The 18,527-nt window shown below is 35.6% G+C and overlaps 1 protein-coding gene across 4 annotated transcripts in view; it reads right to left on the bottom strand.

Moving 5' to 3' along the window:
- Positions 1–18,206, bottom strand: part of LOC111052969 (traB domain-containing protein) — a 33,073-nt gene extending 14,867 nt beyond the window's left edge. Inside the window, exons 1-8 of one of the 4 annotated variants that reach the window (XM_039441313.1) lie at positions 18,001–18,198; positions 17,083–17,174; positions 16,691–16,841; positions 16,112–16,251; positions 15,043–15,157; positions 14,461–14,597; positions 7,601–7,740; positions 625–821 (exon numbers count right to left, since the gene is read on the bottom strand). In XM_039441313.1, the coding sequence (XP_039297247.1) occupies positions 625–821; positions 7,601–7,740; positions 14,461–14,597; positions 15,043–15,157; positions 16,112–16,251; positions 16,691–16,841; positions 17,083–17,100 (898 nt within the window). In that variant the 5' untranslated portion in view covers positions 17,101–17,174; positions 18,001–18,198. Of the gene's footprint in view, positions 1–624; positions 822–7,600; positions 7,741–14,460; positions 14,598–15,042; positions 15,158–16,111; positions 16,252–16,690; positions 16,842–17,082; positions 17,175–18,000 lie in introns of all 4 variants that reach the window. The other 3 variants (XM_039441321.1, XM_039441337.1, XM_039441329.1) reach the window with 3 other exon arrangements.
- Between the last annotated feature and the right edge of the window lie 321 nt (positions 18,207–18,527).

Here is an 18,527-nt window from a genome sequence, read left to right as displayed (position 1 = left end):
AAACATATACTTTGAATTAAACACATTTAATACCAGTTAAACTATTTTGATTAAGAAAATGCCAGAAAAATATGTATATTACATTGAAATTGTATGATTAAAATATAATGCAGTTTATGTTACTTATATTAGACGAAGGCAAAAGTTCAAATCCATAAGGCAACTTAGATGATTCAAAATGGTAATGTTTGTCTTTAGGGAATTCAATGAAAGTGGGAGAATTATTATTAAGAGCTAATTGCAAAAAATGTAATCCAACACTAAAAATCTTCTTTTGACAAACGTATTTTGTGGTACTTTACCACAATTCACTCACAAGTTGAAAATAAAATTTCATGTAGCCTACAAGTAATACTTTTTGAAAATGATTACCAACATTAATGTAATTGGAAAGCTTCTGAAAGAATATTTCAATACATTAGAACTAACGAGCTCCTGAATCACACAAGAGGTATCCAATTCACAGTCTTCTAAGTTCACTTTGAATAAATAAAAATACAAGTTATTTGGAATTTCTATTTTCATCAATAATCAAACTCCCCAAGAAATTTATACGATCTTCAACAGAGATTTTCTAATAACTTAATGAGTTTATTTGTGAACTTGAGAAACACGTGTACTTGCCGATTATTTCAGTGTCAGCGGGTGCTCTATTATACAGATAATTTGGATCGGCATATGCAGCCGATTGCAGGGCATTGGTCAACACAATGTCTCTTTCCTGTACGAAAACCCTGTTGAAGTCGGGAAACTCACCAGCCATTTCGGCCAGCATTGACTCAAGCAAGTCACGCTGCTTACAGTTCTCCACTTCTTCCTTTCTGGAATGGAAAATTAAAATTAAAAACTAATTTTAGAATTAAAAATTACTCTGTTGGAATGTGTTGATATACGACAGACAATAAATTGTAGAAATACTATACGGTAAAATATTTGCACTCATATCGCAACTTCTACAATCATTATTGCATGATAATCATTTGTACAATGGTCTTGTAAATTTTACAAGTTGTGTCGTATGGAAGCTTACCAAAAAGCTGACGAGAACGTTATATAGGTTACCTACAACGGAGGCTTAGCAACGATTTTTCCAACTTTATTTTTCAACAGCTACGATTAATTTTACGATAGTTGAATAAGGAATTATATTTTGGAGATTATTGATCTTCGTATGTTTTAATTTGATCAATTCTTTTACTAATCGACTTTAAATTTTAAAGACAATATTCTTGGACCCATTTCTCAGACCAGGTTCGTTGACCAACAAAATTGACTCACTCCTTCGTCCGTTTGAGGATATAATAAAATAACATCTTATTGGAAAAGTAAAATTAGATAGTTTAGGTTTTTTACATTTTAAATGCAATAATCTATTTCATTATTTGTGTATGATTGATTCATTAGTATCATTGAATGTAGATAGCCTATCCTTGCAACGGTTTGTGATATCGATGTGCGATTTCCGCCATTCATTTTCTCTTGAAGTTCTGTATCTGAATCATCTACGACATGACCACCTTCCCGTTAGAAAAATTAAGTTTGATTCATATAACGGATCCAAGATGGCGGAAAAAACTTTTGAAGTGACAGAAAAGTAGCTTTTTTTATTCGAATAGGATCCCCAATGAAACCAACTGTAAAATGATCTAATTCAACTGAAAATTATTCAGAAGATTTTGTGAAATGAAAAACTTTCCTTCAATGGAGGGAAACCCCCTTTATTTGACCTGCCCTACACCGTTTGAGCTATGCTCATTAAATGTGGTTTAATAGACATAATAATAATAATAATATCCTTGTAAAAGAAATAATATTAAACGGCTTCCATAATTTTAACCAACCCTATATAATTAAAAGTTGCGAATTTCAAATATCAATAAACTGTTAATTAGCGAGTTCTCCAACCCAGGGGGTCTCTGGTAAAGGGGGCGCGACAGTCGAGACCGACGACATTCGAGGCCTGCGACAGTAGAGGACTGTTTTCCAGTCCTCTACGGTCGTAGGCCTCGACTGTCGGGAGTGTACGAAAATTTAAGAGTCTTCTACTGTCGCCCAACGCAGGCGACATTTGAGGCCTCTTTTTCAGGAGTCCTCTACCGTCGCAGGTCTCGACTGTCGGGGCTGTACAAAAATTAGAGAGGCCTCAACTGTCGCCTAACGCAGGCGAAATTTGAGGCCTCTTTTTCAGGAGTCCTCTACCGTCGCTGGCCTCGAATGTCGCAGGTCTCGACTGTCGGGCCTGTACAAAAATTAGAGAGTCGCTTGCAGCAGACGACAGTTGAGGACACATCCTACTGCGATACCAGACTGTACCTGTACCAATGGGTCAATAGTTCATCATTATCTAGTGTATAATAGATGTCATGAAATACATTTCGTAATGATTATAACATCTGATTTGTTGAAAACCGAATAATGGAAACTTCTCTCATAAAAAAGCATATGAACTTTGAAGGATCGTAGGGCTTATCTTTAAAGAATTTTCAGAACGAAAATAGGTCTATGACACTTGTCGGTATACAGGCCATCTTTGTGAAGAATTACAGCTTAATCAGCCAAGTATTTCAAGCGTGATGAGCTCACAGACAAACAGACAGAAAGACAGACACCATCTCTTCTTATATAGAAAGAAAATGGATTGATGTATAGATTTGTCAATGAAGGAGGAATAATGCAGTAGTAATGGATTCCCATTACTTAAAAATATGTTTAGGGACCATCATCCAAGTACTGGAATGTACAAGGTGGGGCAGAGCCGACTGACGAGTTTGGAGGGGGCACTGCTCAGCCTGTGGTGGGAGTAGGCAGGCTCGGTGGGCGTCATTGTACAGTCCCGGGAGAATAGTTTTTAGTGTGCATCATGAATTGGACGGAAGAGCATCGCGGTTATGTTGTTCGCGCTTTTTACGAAAATCAACATTCGATTATCGCAGTTCAACGGGCGTTTCGACGACATTTTAACATTCCTGTCCACAAACCCGTCCCATCTGTGAACTCTATCAGAGCGTGGGTTCGTCAACTCGAGAAAACTGGTAGTACACGACAAGAAAGAAGACATGGCGCACCAAGAACAGTGAGAACTCCCGAAAATATTGAAATTGTGAGAGCAGCAGTCGAGCAATCACCGAGGCGTTCTGCACGCAGGCAGTGGCGGATCTAGAATTTTATTTTGGGGGGGGGGGGGCTGAACAGGGGAAAATTTTGTGAAAGGGCTTACATTTAATGAAGTTAATTGTTGAAGTTTTATGGAGTAAAAACGTGTGTTTCACAGTAAAAGTTTTCAGGATGTTTTGAAACCAGATAAACGGAGCGGGCAGGCAATGTAAATGTAACTAAGATATTATACAAAGTATTAAAACGTTAACGGATATCATACAATTGAAGACGTAGTAGTGGAATTAGGTCATTCTTGCCAATGAATATACTTTACCAGCTTCAAACTAATTATATTTGTATAAAATTTACATTCTTACAAAAAAAAAAATTAGGCGTTTTGGGGGGGGCTTGAGCCCGAAAGCCCCCCCCCCCCCCGTAGATCCGCCACTGCACGCAGGCATGCAATAGCTTTGGGGATGTCCAGCCGTTCAATTAGGAAGATTCTTCAAGAACATTTGTTTTTTCATCCATATAAAATCATGATTGTGCAAAAATTAAATGCCGCCGATTTTTTGAACCGTAAAAATTGTTGCAAGGAAATGCTTCAACGCATCCCGGCAATGGCGACTCTTTTCTGCAGTGACGAGGCTCATTTTCATCTGTGTGGAGCTGTCAACAAACAAAACTTCCGGTACTGGGCAGCAAATAACCCTCGACAACTTCATGAAAGACCAATTAATTCACCAAAAGTGACAGTTTGGTGTGCCGTTTCTCAATTTGGAGTGATAGGGCCATACTTCTTCGAAGATGACAACATCACCGTCACTGTCACCTCCGAGCGTTATGTCACAATGTTACAAACGTTTCTGCAACCCAAATTGGAAGAACTTGCTGAGGAACAAGACTTGGGGGAAATATGGTTTCAGCAGGATGGGGCTACAGCCCACACAGCGCGCATTTCAATGGATTTGTTGAGAGAAATGTTCCCAGGGCGACTTATCTCTCTGAGGGGGGACGTGAAGTGGCCGGCACGCTCACCCGATTTGAGTGTCTGTGACTTTTTCCTGTGGGGCTACCTCAAAGAAAAGGTTTTCAAACATCGCCCACACACTTTGGAAGAGCTTAAGGAGAAAATCAGGGAGGAGATTCAGGCCTTACCAGTGGCAATATGCCAAAATGCGTTTGAAAATTTCAAAAATAGGCTACATCAGTGTATAGCTGCTGATGGCCGCCATTTAACCGATATAATTTTCAAAAACTAACACTAAAAACTATTTTTCGAGCTGAATTCAATAAACCAAACCATTTTTTTCTAAGTTTCTCCGTTCATTATTTATAACCCTTTCAAACTCGTCAGTCGGCTCTGTCCCACCCTGTATAACATATCAAACATACTACCGGGTGAACTGAATGCTCTTTTCAATTCGATAAGACTTGACCACCTTTGTTGACGTAACTTAATATTGGAGGGTGGAAAGATGCGGGTCTCTTTATTTTACATGCTGAACTTAATAGAAATAAAAGTTAATTTATTTACATAAAACATTTTCCAATGCATAGTCAACGTCAAAACAATTTAAAAGTTACAAAATTAATAAGCTTCAGGGAATAGAAAAAGGTTACATAGTACGATGATTAGAGTAATAACCTTCTTATATTATAATCTAGGAAGTTGATTTGAAAAATCGGCAACTTATTCTCTTGGGGATCATGAAAGCTATTTACAGTTCCACCACATGACAAATTAAAGAAAATGAGAATATTATTTTCCAAGAAATTTCTTTCTTTTTCTGGGTCATTGTAAACAGAATAGCATTGTTCCTGACTTGTTATTTCTACCTGGGGAAGTGTCACCGAAACCCTTCTATTGTCTAGCTTTACTGCTCCCACACATCTCGTTTATTGTTAGATGTCTCGGGAATTCCCCAGGTTAGTTAGGCACATTTTCAATGTCTGAGTTGATGTATAGTAAAAATACATGTCTACTGTATGGTTGTGTCTGGTTCATGAAATTCAATTTGAAACAATGATGAATTTATCATTGATGAATATGAATTCTCATCTGAATTGATATGAACATTAATAAACCCATTCTAAAAAACAGATTTTACATTCCCTATAATTGCAATGACGGTTAAACGCTTTTAGACTATTGAAATTGAAATTCATGATCCAGATAGAGTAGACATGCATTTTTACTGTACATCAACTCAGACATTGAAAATGTGCCTAACTAACAGGATCAAGGATTTATATTATCTGAGCTAATATCACGACGACTCAGGTAACGTTTCCCTTCTCGAAATATGAGCAGACATGGTGAACTTGAAGACTGCACAATACCAATACAAATGAATTTATTCTGCTAACTGACAACATCAATCTAATTATTATAGACTCAAAGAACTGGGAAGAACTGAGGTATGTTTTGATGGTTAAGTGCAGTTGAATCTATCCAAAAATACTATCAATACCGTTTCAACCTATTCTGCTTCATTAATTCCATAGACTTAAGTCTTAATAATCATAGTAATAATTATCATGCATCATCTTCATTGTTGATTGTTTATCATGCATTGATTATTATGCATCATCTTCATCTTCATAGAATTCGTAGAATTCTTCATAGAATCTATTTTGGTTTCATAGAATTCGAAACAGAGTTTGTGGTATAATCACAATCAAGAAGTTAGTCTTGACGCGGAGTTGGTTTCTAACCATGGTAAGTTGGAACATTTTTCAAAACCTAGATTTGAAAACCGAAATCAATTTAAAAATTTACAAGCATTTGATCTGATTCCTTGTAATGATAACTTGTCAAATCCTTGCAGTGGAGAATTATTGAAAATTGATGATCAAAAACTTGAAAGTATTAATGGTTATGTCAGTTTAAAATCTGTACCCCATAATCATCTGCACATTGGTAATGGTGAAAAGAGGAAGGAAGAGGGTGATGATGGAATAGTGGAGAGGAAAATGAAATTGAATCAAGTTATGAAATTAATGAAAAACTTGGAGAACGGAATGAGAATGTACAAAAAATGAGGAGAGATGAGAAATATGTGGAAATAGAAGAAAGTCAAGGTATGAATTTAGAAAGAAATGAAGAAAAAATATTGGCTAGTATTGGAAAAAGTGAAATTGATAAGAATAATTATAGAATGAAGAATATGTATGAGTTGATGCATACTCAACAAAGAGAAGAAAATTAATGAAAAAGCAATTCAAAGTACCCCAACAGCCAAAAGAAAGTCAGTCTTATCAAGCAGTGTTGCGTGTAATGCAGTGTTATGTTTTGTTCACGTTCGTTTCATCTTGTGTGTTTTGTTTATGTTTGTTTTATTTTCCATGTTTTGTTTATGTTTTTAATCCTTTTCATATTCATTTATTTTATGGCTTGAGGGCAAGCCAATTTGTCAGAATGGCCGAGTGTAGGATATGAAATTGTAGCGATGGTAATTCTATTTTGACGTATCATCATGTGATTAATTCCATAAGTAACATCGTTAATGAAATAAATAAACAATTTAGTTTTTACGAGAAAAGCTCAATGTATAGATCAAGAAAACGTAAAATGTGAATGTGTGAAATTAATAAAGTTATTGATTTGTAACAGGATATTGATTTGTAGAATAATATCCTACATCTATAATGTACTGAGAATTTGACATCCAAGAATCAAAAAGGTATTTACGAGTTTGAAAATTTCGTTTTTTATGAAGAAGCAACTAAGGTATATTTACAGTTGTAAAGTTGCAATACTTATTCATAATATGGAAGGAATAATGGGATATAATATATTATTCAATTGCTGGTAAATCCATACTAATTAAATGATAATTCTTTTGGTGCTGTCTGCCACTCTGGAGAGCCTAGCGTAGGCGACAGTTGAGGCCTCTTTTTCAGGAGTCCTCTACGGTCGCAGGTCTCGACTGTCGGGGCTGTACGAAAATTAGAGAGGCCTCAACTGTCGCCTAACGCAGGCGACATTTGAGGCCTCTTTTTCAGGAGTCCTCTACCGTCGCAGGTCTCGACTGTCGGGGCTGTACAAAAATTAGAGAGGCCTCAACTGTCGCCTAACGCAGGCGAAATTTGAGGCCTCTTTTTCAGGAGTCCTCTACCGTCGCTGGCCTCGAATGTCGCAGGTCTCTACCGTCGCTGGTCTCGACTGTCGCAGGACTCTTCTGTCGTTTGCCTCGTTTGACATCGACCCCTGGTAAATATCTTTTAATAGAGTTGACTGAGCTTTGGTCGATGTCAATATCCTCTCATTATTATCCTGAAATTAGATGACAGGGAACTCTTCAGCACAGGGGGCTTACTAGTTATACTATTCAAACAATTGAAAAATAAAAGATCAACTAAAGCTCTTGAACTAGAATTAGTTTGCTTCGTCGTTCTCTTGTATTAAAAATGAGAAGCAATCAGCGACACTGTGGAACCGATAAAATCCAGTAATCAGATTTCAGTCTAGCCTTCTAATCAGTAGTGATTCATTGTTTACCTGATTGTTTGTTTGGTGAATAGAAGAATGCAGAACAGTCGAATACTCTGCCACCAACTAAGAACGGACAACGCTCTTTTCAGTGTTACATTGATCGGCCTATCGCCGAAATGAATGACACACTTTTTGAGTTTCTTGACCTAAAATGGAATAGAAACAAGGATATTATACCAAAGAAATGATATGGATAAAAATTCATTATTCAAGCTGGGAATAATTTCAATGAGATGTACCTAGCATTCATAGACTTGGTCAAAGCACTCGATATGGTACCATGGGCTGGTTTGTGGGAGGAGCTAGAAGGCAGATAGATATCAAGGAATCTCATAGAGGGCATAAAAAGTTTCTATAAAAATTGCAGAGGTTGTGTAAGGTTGGGAAACTTAGTGTCAGGGGATTCAGGATAAGGATGAGCTTGGGACAGGGGGTGTGCTCTCTCCCTATCTGTTCAATGTGCTGTTAGGTGGGGTTATGAAGACCTGAAATCAGAGGCAAAGGAAGTTTTTTGGAGGTAATTGGCGAATGGAAAGGGTAATTGCATCGGAGCTTGCTTTTGCTGATGATCTTGTCCTCCTGGCTAAGTCTGAAGAGAGTCTTAGTAACAACTTACAAATATAGCAGGAGAAGCTACTGAAAAAAACATGCGAATGAATCTGGATAAGACAAAAATGATGCATGTAGCAAAATATCAGAGGCAGTTGGAGATATTCAGCGGCGAAAGACAGTTGGAGCAAGTAGAGTCCTTCAAGTACTTGGGAGCCACTATTGCTTGTGATGGAAGAATGAAAAACGAAATAAGCAATAGAGCAGCAGCGGCAGGAAGGTTGTACTGGGCATTATATAGAAAGTTCCTCAGCAAAAGGAAGGTGAGTCAGGCAACCAAATTAGGGGTTTACAGATCTACATATGTTCCAATCCTAACCTACTCTTGCCAATCATGGACGCTCTCCGAGAGAAGCCAGAGTCAGCTGCAGGCCCAAGAGATGAGGTACTTGAAGAGGGTAGCGGGGAAAAAAGAAGGGATAGCAAAAGGAAGCAAAACATCAGAGACAGCCTGAATTTCAAACCTCTTAAGCAAACGATTGAAGCCGCACAGTTGAGGTGGCTGGGACATGTGATGAGGATGCCGACTGACAGACTGCCAAGGAGAAGAGTTATTGCACACTAATTTGCAAGAGCTTAGAGACGGCAAAAGATACAAAAGCGTTTTGGGAGGCAGTTCATGAATTGAAAAGACGTGATAATATATCTGTGAATAATATAAGAGCGCCAGAATGGACCAATCATTTCTCCGAATTACTTGGAGCACCCCTTCATACAAACCTTTTTCCATTTGCAGAACCATTGATAGCGAATGATCAATTAGATAGAGATTTCACAATAGAAGAGCTCAAAATTGTATTAAAAAAAGCTAAAAATAATAGGCAGCTGGAAGAGACTGCATTCCTTATGAATTTTATAAAAATTCTCCAGATGAGTTATTGAGAGAAATAGTTAAAATACAGTTGTCCCTGAGAGTTTCAAGCATTCAATTATTTATCCTTTGTTTGAGAAGAGGAATATAAATTCAGTGTCCAATTATAGAGGTATTTCGTTTATTGACGCAATAGCTAAACTGTTCACTGGTCTTCTTCTTCTTCGACTGGAGTCCTGGGTACACAGTAATAACATTTTGAAGGAAAATCAGGCAGGTTTCCGAAAAGGATACTCGACAGCAGATAATTTATTTAATCTTATTTCATTGGCAGAATTGAAAACAGCAAAAAATAGGCCTTCTTTGTGGACTACCGGGCTGCATTCGATACAGTGAATAGAGGAGCTTTGTTATATTATAAATTATCATCTATGGGACTGTCCACTAGGTTTCTTTCAGTAATTAAGAGCTTGTACAGTGGCACAAACTAGAGTGTGTGGTATAAGGGTGGCGTAACAGAGTCGTTTAGTACAGATACAGGTCTCAGACAAGGCTGCTTACTCAGTCCTTTGCTGTTTGCATTGTTTTAGAATGATATTGAGGAGGAATTGAGAGGAGGTGCCACTACGGATGGTGTTATGCTCGGTGTACTCATGTATGCGGATGATATTGTGGTGCTGGCAGATACTCCAAGAGAATTACAAGGCATGATAGAGAGGTTAGAGCAGTATTGTGAGAGGTGGAGACTAGAGGTAAACCTAAAGAAATAAAAAATTATGATTTTTAGAAGAGGTGGAAGAAGGAGAGGTGATGAAAAGTGGGTTTTTAATGGAGTAGCTATAGAAAATTTTAACAGGTATAAATACCTAGGAGTAACACTCACGCCAAACTTGAGTTTCACCACGCACCTAGCTGATAGATTGAAATGCGCAAAGAGAGGTTTGAATGCTGCATGGAATCAGGTGATAAATGATGGAAAGGTGCCGTTATCTTCCAAGTGGGTATTGTTTAGAGCGGTAGCAAGAGCGATAATGTGTTATAGAGCTCAGATATGGGGATATAGAAAATTCGAGGAAGCAGAGAAGCTCAAAAGATATTTCATAAAAAGATTGTTTGGTTTACCCTATAATACGCCCAACTATGTCATTTTTCTGGAAACTATGGAGTCGTCAATATATTATTTCACTCTCAGTTTGCAGTCTTCGTATATTGTGAAAGTTTTGTCTTATACGAATGATAGGTATCCGAAAAAAATAGCGTTACAAATAATCAGTCAGAGATTGTCATGGTATAAACATTGGAATGATATGGCCAGAGATTTAGGAATAGAGATAAACTTGAATAGACAAAGCTTTGCCAATTGGAAAAGAGAACTAAAAAAATTGAGAGAAGGCGTGAATATATGTGAGATAGAACGATTTCAAAGTAGGGCGGCAGAAGCAAAATACCTCAAAATTTATAAAAGTTTAAATCTAAATTTAGGGAATGACAGTTACCTTAAAAGCGATATTGCCTACTCTCAGGTCAAATGGATCATGAAGGCTAGAGGAGAAGCAATTGACCTGAATTATAAGCCCTGGATGATGGACAGAAATTTTCTGTGCTCTCTGTGCAATAGAAAAGGAGAGAAAGATGTGTACCACTTATTGCAAGATGTCCAGTACTCAAGGAATGGAGAGTTAAGTGGCTGGGTAAATCTATTTTGGGGACCCAAGAGTTTACAGTAATTATGAACGGTAGTGATTGGAGAAGCTTCGCGTTATACTGTAGAGATGCGTGCAAATACCGATGGTTTTTGATGAATAACTTCAATTATTAAGTTACAATTTATTACTATAAGATGTACATAAGTTAGAAAAAGTTGTGAGGTATACATTTTTATTTGGTATACTGATAGTTCCAGAGTTCAAGTTTTTGCCATTCTTATCGAATCTTTGTTGTATGCCTATTTACTCTACTCTCTTTAATGATATTTCCAATTCATGAAGTTTCATTGTTGTAATAGTCGAAGTTACAGAATTTTAAGTTACAACTATTGTTAGTTGAAGCGAATACAATGCTGAAATATTACAGTATTACTGTATAAAACTCCTTCTTCAGCTGACGGCTGAAGCCGTCAGCCAAGCTTGTGATTTTGTTTGATAATTTTATGTTTGTATTCAATTTTTGTCAATAAATCATTATTCTATGCTTCACAGAACTACTACGTATTATATCTGTATTTGTATATAAGCAGAGCTTCAGCTGATGAAAAGCGAAATGCGCGTGTTCATGGCGCATAAAAGCACCTTAAAGCCTACTCCTCCTTTTCTCAATCATGAGAGCAGTCTGTAAAACCACAGAGAAAAAGGTAACATAAAAGGATATTTCATCGTATAAGGCGCTTATGCTACAAATTTCACTGTTACACCAAGTCGATAGTCCACGCAGTTCTTTTTGTGAAGCTATATAAATAAGGTACTGGTTGCCTTGCCTCGGATTGCCGCGCATACACTCTCATCCGACCAAGACAGTAATGATCGACAATAACAGGCTTGGCTTTAAAGCCGTGAAGTTCGAAACATGAGCGCCCTAAATCATGAAATATATTTTTCATGCTATGTTTAAATTTATATTTATGCTATCTTTTCTCTGAGGTAAAACTGATTGCCTATTCTCGACAGTTATCTATGTAACTACAAAAGATAAATTACCATATAAAATGAAATGAAAATATTCTTAACCCTTCTACTACCAACGTTTTTCACATACACGAAATACCAAGTGGGGTAAATGAGTTACCCCAACAAGATTTCTGTTCTATATAATTATATTATATTTTTTCCATCAATTCATCAATCAAATGCATTACAAAATCTATTAAGATAATTAAAAATAAGTTTCTTCTGTTGATAAATTAGTATTCAATTAAATCTGACAGGCCAACAAAATTGAGCATTCTCTTATATTGTAGTAGGGGAAATGTTGTCAAATAATCAAATTATGGTTATAGCGAAGCAATTTTTTCTAATTTCGATTTAAAGTGATGATTATGAATCAGGTTTGGCAATAAAATAAAAATTGAACATTAAATTTATATCTTATGTATTCTGATAATGGATGAGATATACAAAAAAAAATGCATGACATGGAATACCAAGTGGGGTAATAGAGTTACCCCCAGGATATATCTGCTAATAATTCCAAAAATAAGAGGAATGAAATGATTCTAAGAGATAAAATAACTAAAGTGATATGTTTTTAACAAGTACTCAACGTTTGAATGAAATACATCAGCATTATCTACAAAAAAATAGACAAAATGTGGGTTGGGGTAATCCAATTACCCCGCTTGGTAGTAGAAGGGTTGAGTAGTTGAGTATACAGTCTTCAAGAATTATAGTAAATCTATTTCAGATAATCTGAGAATGTTACAAGCTATTGTAACAACGTGTTTTAGCATACTTCAAAATGTTTAAAAGAATAGTTAAGGTCTCATTGAATGAAAATGAAAGCTATCTCCAGTCGCAATGTTATCAAGTCGACAAAGATAGATAATGACTAACTGCATAAATACGATAAGGAAGATATCAGATACAGCAATTATTAGCCATATTATAAAAATGACATCAACATTTTAAAGGCTTATTTATTTTGTATAGAAGAATACCTAAAAAATATTGAGGTTAGGTTCATCAAAACAGCGCATATCGGCGACATTAATAACGGCCAAGCGTGAAACATACGATTCTCTTTAACTTAGCAACAATCTATTTGTATAGTTGTGCGTAACTAGTAATCATAAAACACCGGCCAGAGGGTGTTTGAATCTGCATGTAACATAGCGAATAATAAAAAACAATTTAAAAAAAAACATACTATTTATAGTCAAATAGCAATAATCACAAACTTGGTAAAAAATTATATAAATATTTATATTGCATGATTATCATTGGGAAATTGAACATCTGTACATAGACCAAAATTAGTTCTAACCCACCAAATGCACCAATCAGGGCACAGTATTCGATTGGCGCTAACTTGTGAGTAATTTAACTAGTAGTTCTGTGAACAGTACACCTCGCGCAGTTATAGACCACTGCCTCCTCTTATACTGTCCATCAGAGTTTTAGAATTAGAGTTATTTAGAATTTATTAATAGAGGCTCCTCACACAACGAATTTACAAATTATCGAAGCTAGCTCTTCGAACTATCAGTTTTAAAAATAATCAAATATGAATTAGACATATAAATATATTCATTCAAATTTAGCAAGGGAAAATGTATCAAGAGCTTTAGAATTGTTACCACTTTAAATTAATTATAAAGAGACTTATCATACATATAAGGAATTAATTGTTCTGTCAAGCTCTATCAATATTTCCATTGCAAGCCGAACTCATGGCCCTGAGAGTAATAAATGGTATCATATAGAATTTATAAAGTTTATTACACAAGCAAAGAAGGTCTATACAATTGACATATGTTATATGCGTTTGAGAAATTACTAAATATATTCTTTATTGCTAGCAAGCAATATAATTTCGTATGAGTTACATCTGTGATAGTCTAAAATCATATTTTTCTTATTACCATATATATTTTATTTTACTTCCTGTCGTTCATTCATTTTTAAGTGAAATATATATGTTATCTTGTTGAGTTGTCTTATATTTCATTTATGAACCTGTTCCTATGCATGACCAATCTAGTGTTGGCACATTATTTTGTTATTGACCTTGCGTGTGAAGGATCATCCGGCTATATTCTTAATCAAATGTGGTTTGGAAATCAGCAATATATAGAATTGATTAGAATATCTTTGGAAATAACAATTTCCCAAGATCTATCTGGATTATTCAGATTTATAACAGATATCAAAGCGATACAAACGCAGGGTCATAGTATTAAGTTGGAAGCAGCCGCCTAGATTCATAGAAAGTACATTATAATGAATTCAAAATCATATCTGTTTCTGGCCCCATTCGGTATTGTCTTACAAGACTGACCCATTTTGTCAGATGGTAACAAGTCGGTTCGGAGTGGATATCTTATGGTTTTATAGCATATTGAGAACCCTTATATGTTTCTATCTCTTCAGCATCTGTAACTGGGAGAATAGTCAGTTCAAAGGTAAGGACTATCAACTGACTCTACAGCAGCATATAGCAGCCACCTGGAACGGAATTTGGTATAAGCTCCTTGAGCTGGTAATAAAATGTTGGTACTCTTACATCATTCAGGGCAAATATATTAATTTTCCTAAAATTGCTCTTTATAGACCAAGCTAGCTAGGCACGGATATATAAAAAATGTCCATTACACAATTGTTACAACCAACGTGGGGCATTTATGTACCAATTAATGCCATCATACTATGCTTTACAATCATGAGTTACAATCAACAATCAGGTTACAATCAACAGAGTTGAATGGAACATTAAGATAAAAATAACCGTTGATTACCTCGGCCAGTGCTCTCCTGAACTCTCCACCTGGAGCAACTCCTAAATCTTTTGTCAACTGAGCTGTTAGATTTAAAATCAGGATGTTCATCAGTCCTTGAAACACACCGTGGTCCTTTATCATGCATTTTATTTTCTCTGGAAAAATTACAAACATTGTTTTATTCTATTTATTACTCTCTCTTCACCAATATGAGTTATGGTAATTGAGTAACCTAAGTTGGTTCAAGCATAAAAATTCAATTCGAAGTTAATAGAAAGTGATCTTTTGTTATACAGAATTAATTTATTCTAGTGATTTTAAAAAGAGCTATAACCTATAACAGACAACTAGGAGTAATAATCTATATTGACACAGAAGGTAGAACTTTTCTATAAGATTTATTTTTACCCATGTGCACATGTTCTAAGTACATTCAAGTGAGGATAGTCCAACCGCTGCAAATTATGCATTATTTATGATTACGATAAAAGCAAGACAGCATAATGTGAGTTATAAAAAATTAAATATTTCCAGAAACTATGATAAATAAAGTAGACTATTATTATTGTTCAACAAATCGAAAGATGATAAATTGTTTACCAAAAGAAATATCTTCGGCCTCTCGTTTAATGGTTTCCTCGTCCATTTGCAATATGCTCATTCTATGCTGGCAAAGTTCCAGCATAACAATATGAGGTCGAACCGCTTGTATAACCTGCAAAAGACATACGGTACCTTATGGTGAGATTCTATTCAAATTTTCAGCATTCCCTATAAATAGATGAATGCTTCCCATTCAACTTAATATGCTGACAATTCAAAGTCATATTACTATAGAAACTTTTAAATCAACTAAGGAAATTTAATAAAAAAACTATTATTTCAATTTATGAATTCATCGCTCGATGAATCAAAATATTATTTGATGAAGAAGTTCAAGAAACCCTCCTGTTAGAAAAAGGTAATTAAATTGGAGTTTGTAAAACTAAATGAAATTTGATATTAAATTGAAATTAAAAAGTAAGAAATCATATAATAGAACAAATAACTATTCACTGCTTATTTTGGATTGTTTACACCTTGGGATTTAGATGTCATTGGATCCTGTTTAAATAACGTATCAGTGTGGTTAATCTCCAATGACTGACATTCAAAGTTACGCTCAAAGGGATTTATTTACTTATACATTGATAGATACAATATCATTCTCAACTATGAATGATTGAGAGAGGAACAACAGGCTTAAAGCCCATTCTGACTTGAACATATTTCTGGTCCCTAGGGAATATCTACTTACTTCCGAGTTACGTCTAGGAAGTAGTATCGTAGTAACTACCATACTATAGGTAGGCCTACTCCCAGGAAACGTAAGTTTTAGTACTACTTCTAGGAAGAAAATTAGTACTTTATTAGAGTAGATTGCTCCTAAATAGTGTAAAAATATTAAGGCGAAGGAAAATGACTAATTGTACATGTAGGGAGAAAAATACAAATTTTTCTACCAGAGGGGAACGTGCCGATATCCCCGAAGGAGAAAATGTTATTTTGTCCCGTGATGTATAAAACATTTTTTCTTCCAGATCTGAGAATCCATGAATGAATAAGTAGGACAATACAGTTGATCACAATAGCTTTGAATATTGTGCTTCAATTATTTTGCAAGACTCACCACGGAGACGTCATCCTGGCTTTCGGGGCTGAAATGAGCTGTACCCACCAGATAGACCTTAGCACCGGTTGGAACAGTCAAAATTTCCACCGTATGTGGAAGATTTTTTTCGAATTCTGCTAAAGACGCTTGAAAGTCGTCTGAAAACCAGGAACGATACCTTTGTAAAATATGAACACACAAAAGCTCTCAAAGAGTCACTATTGTTATTATAGAGCCGTTCCAGATGAGATACATTTAAAATTTTATAATATTAAGCAAAATTTTATGGTGTTCTTGGGTGATGACACTAAACTAATTTAATACTACTAATATAATACTAATAGTATTATTACGGCATTACGGTGTATGTGAGTTACGAAATTGACTCATGGATCTTTAGGGGTGAGCGGAATCATTTTGCTCGTTACAGAATGCCTGAACATCTTGATTTTAGCGTGACTTCGTGTTTTATGTAGGCTATATATGACGCCATAGATCACACAAGTATGATTGAAGGATGAAGAAGGTAGTAAGGTATTCTTTTAGCGAGTTCGAAATCAAAAGCAATGGATAAGAATGTTGTGTACGGTACCGCACCTTTTGAGGATGGTGCATTCAGCCCAATGTTCTCTTCACTACCTTCCGAGAGTATTCCAGTATCTTCAGATTCGTTTGGGGAGCTGAGATTACCGATCATTGTGGAAGAACTAGAATTTGTTAGCTCATCATCTAATCCCATTTTGGTATTCTGAAAAAAGGAATATGAATAATTGGTCTGGAAAAAAAGATTAAGCCAACAAAAGAAATACAATATTTTTTCCTACAACTTGGTTGTTTTCTCAAAAATCGAATTCCAAATTAAGAATTTCTCAAATCCAAGTTGAGAACCTTGCGTCTGTTAATCCCGTAAGAAGGGTGACCGCTTGAACAAATTTCTATGAATATGATTCATGAGTTGAAAAACCACTTCCTGGTGGTTCGGAGCCCACCTTAAACTGTAGATCCATTCATCTCTCATTGTCATCCGCCTCATTAGCAAGCACAAGCCTAGAGCTCATGTGGGCATCACCATCAGAAAAAACTGTGGATCAATAAATGCATTTTCAAGATTAAAATAGTTTTTAGTGATATTTTACTCTCATAATTGATTCTGTAACATTTGGGGCCACACCATAAGTCATTGGGCCTAAGTGTTTTCAAACGGCGTTTGAAAACAGAACAGGAAGCTCTTCGATTGGTTGATTGGGTTGTCGCCTGTGGCCTGGACTTACACGTCATCCTTTAGTATGGACTCAATGAAAGCAAATTGACAGTTAACATTTTAAAAATTTTTCTATCTTTTACACTTGCAAATCTGTAACTTTTTAATGCACATAAAATTTAGCCTATAGTTTACAATGTATGCTACGCTACATGTGTCATTATCAAGTTGATGATAGGTTGACATACGGTATTGAAGTGAACTTCAAGGTGCCAGTTCAACGTAGATGTGTAGATATCAATGACAACATTGTGAAGTCAAAACTGTTGAAATTGTGAATGTTACACATACATTTCGGTTTATTTCATAAACTCCAATCAAATTGGAATGATAAATTTGATCAAAATTTACCAAAGGCTTATTCATTAAAATTATGTAGTTGCCAAACATTCTCATTTTGAGCACAAGGAAGTTTCTAAATTCTGGAGTTATTAATATCCAGCCTTATGCTCAGATTATAAAGTGTGAATACGTTACTGTTGTAAGATGCTAGATGTAACTTACTTCAAATTTTATCATGAACTGTAAATTAAACATAATAACTTTTTCCCTGTATCTGAATTTTTTTTCTGCACAATAACAAAACTTACAAACATCTATTGCCATTTTAATTCACAGAGTACATGTACTACAATACGTAACTTACCTGTTCGTTGTAAATGTTATTGATATCACTGAAATAATTTAGAAATCAAATGAGATTTTGAAATTTCTACATTCCAAACACTGCATAAAATCTGGAAACGTATTGATATGAGATTCTGTACTCGTGTTAAAACCACAATACACTCATGCGCATTAAATCTAACCTAGTTAACATCCAGCCTGGCCATGACCAGCCAGTGAATTGTCAATTTATCAGCTGACACCACAGTATACTTACAGTATGGAAACTTGGCTAGTACCCTGACGCCAAAATCCGCCATCTTGTTAGGAGGCGCCACATTGTAATATATATAGTGAGATCCACTTTATAATGGCAGAGGATAAAGATAGGAGAATAGCGATGCCGATTCTCTGCATTAATTAATTATATTTCTACACTGTCAAAAACATAATTGGCATCGTTGTGGACCTAGAAGAGGATATTACCACCAGCTTTGTCGAATGATAGACAAGGATAGCAAAACCAAAGTTTAACAAATACTGTCATTATAACGTGGACCTCACTAT

The sequence above is a fragment of the Nilaparvata lugens genome, chromosome 1, assembly GCF_014356525.2.
Source record: "Nilaparvata lugens isolate BPH chromosome 1, ASM1435652v1, whole genome shotgun sequence".
In the NCBI taxonomy this organism is placed as follows: domain Eukaryota; kingdom Metazoa; phylum Arthropoda; class Insecta; order Hemiptera; family Delphacidae; genus Nilaparvata; species Nilaparvata lugens.
The sequence above is the reverse complement of the archived record's forward strand: the minus strand, read 5'-3'. Positions and strand labels throughout refer to the sequence as shown.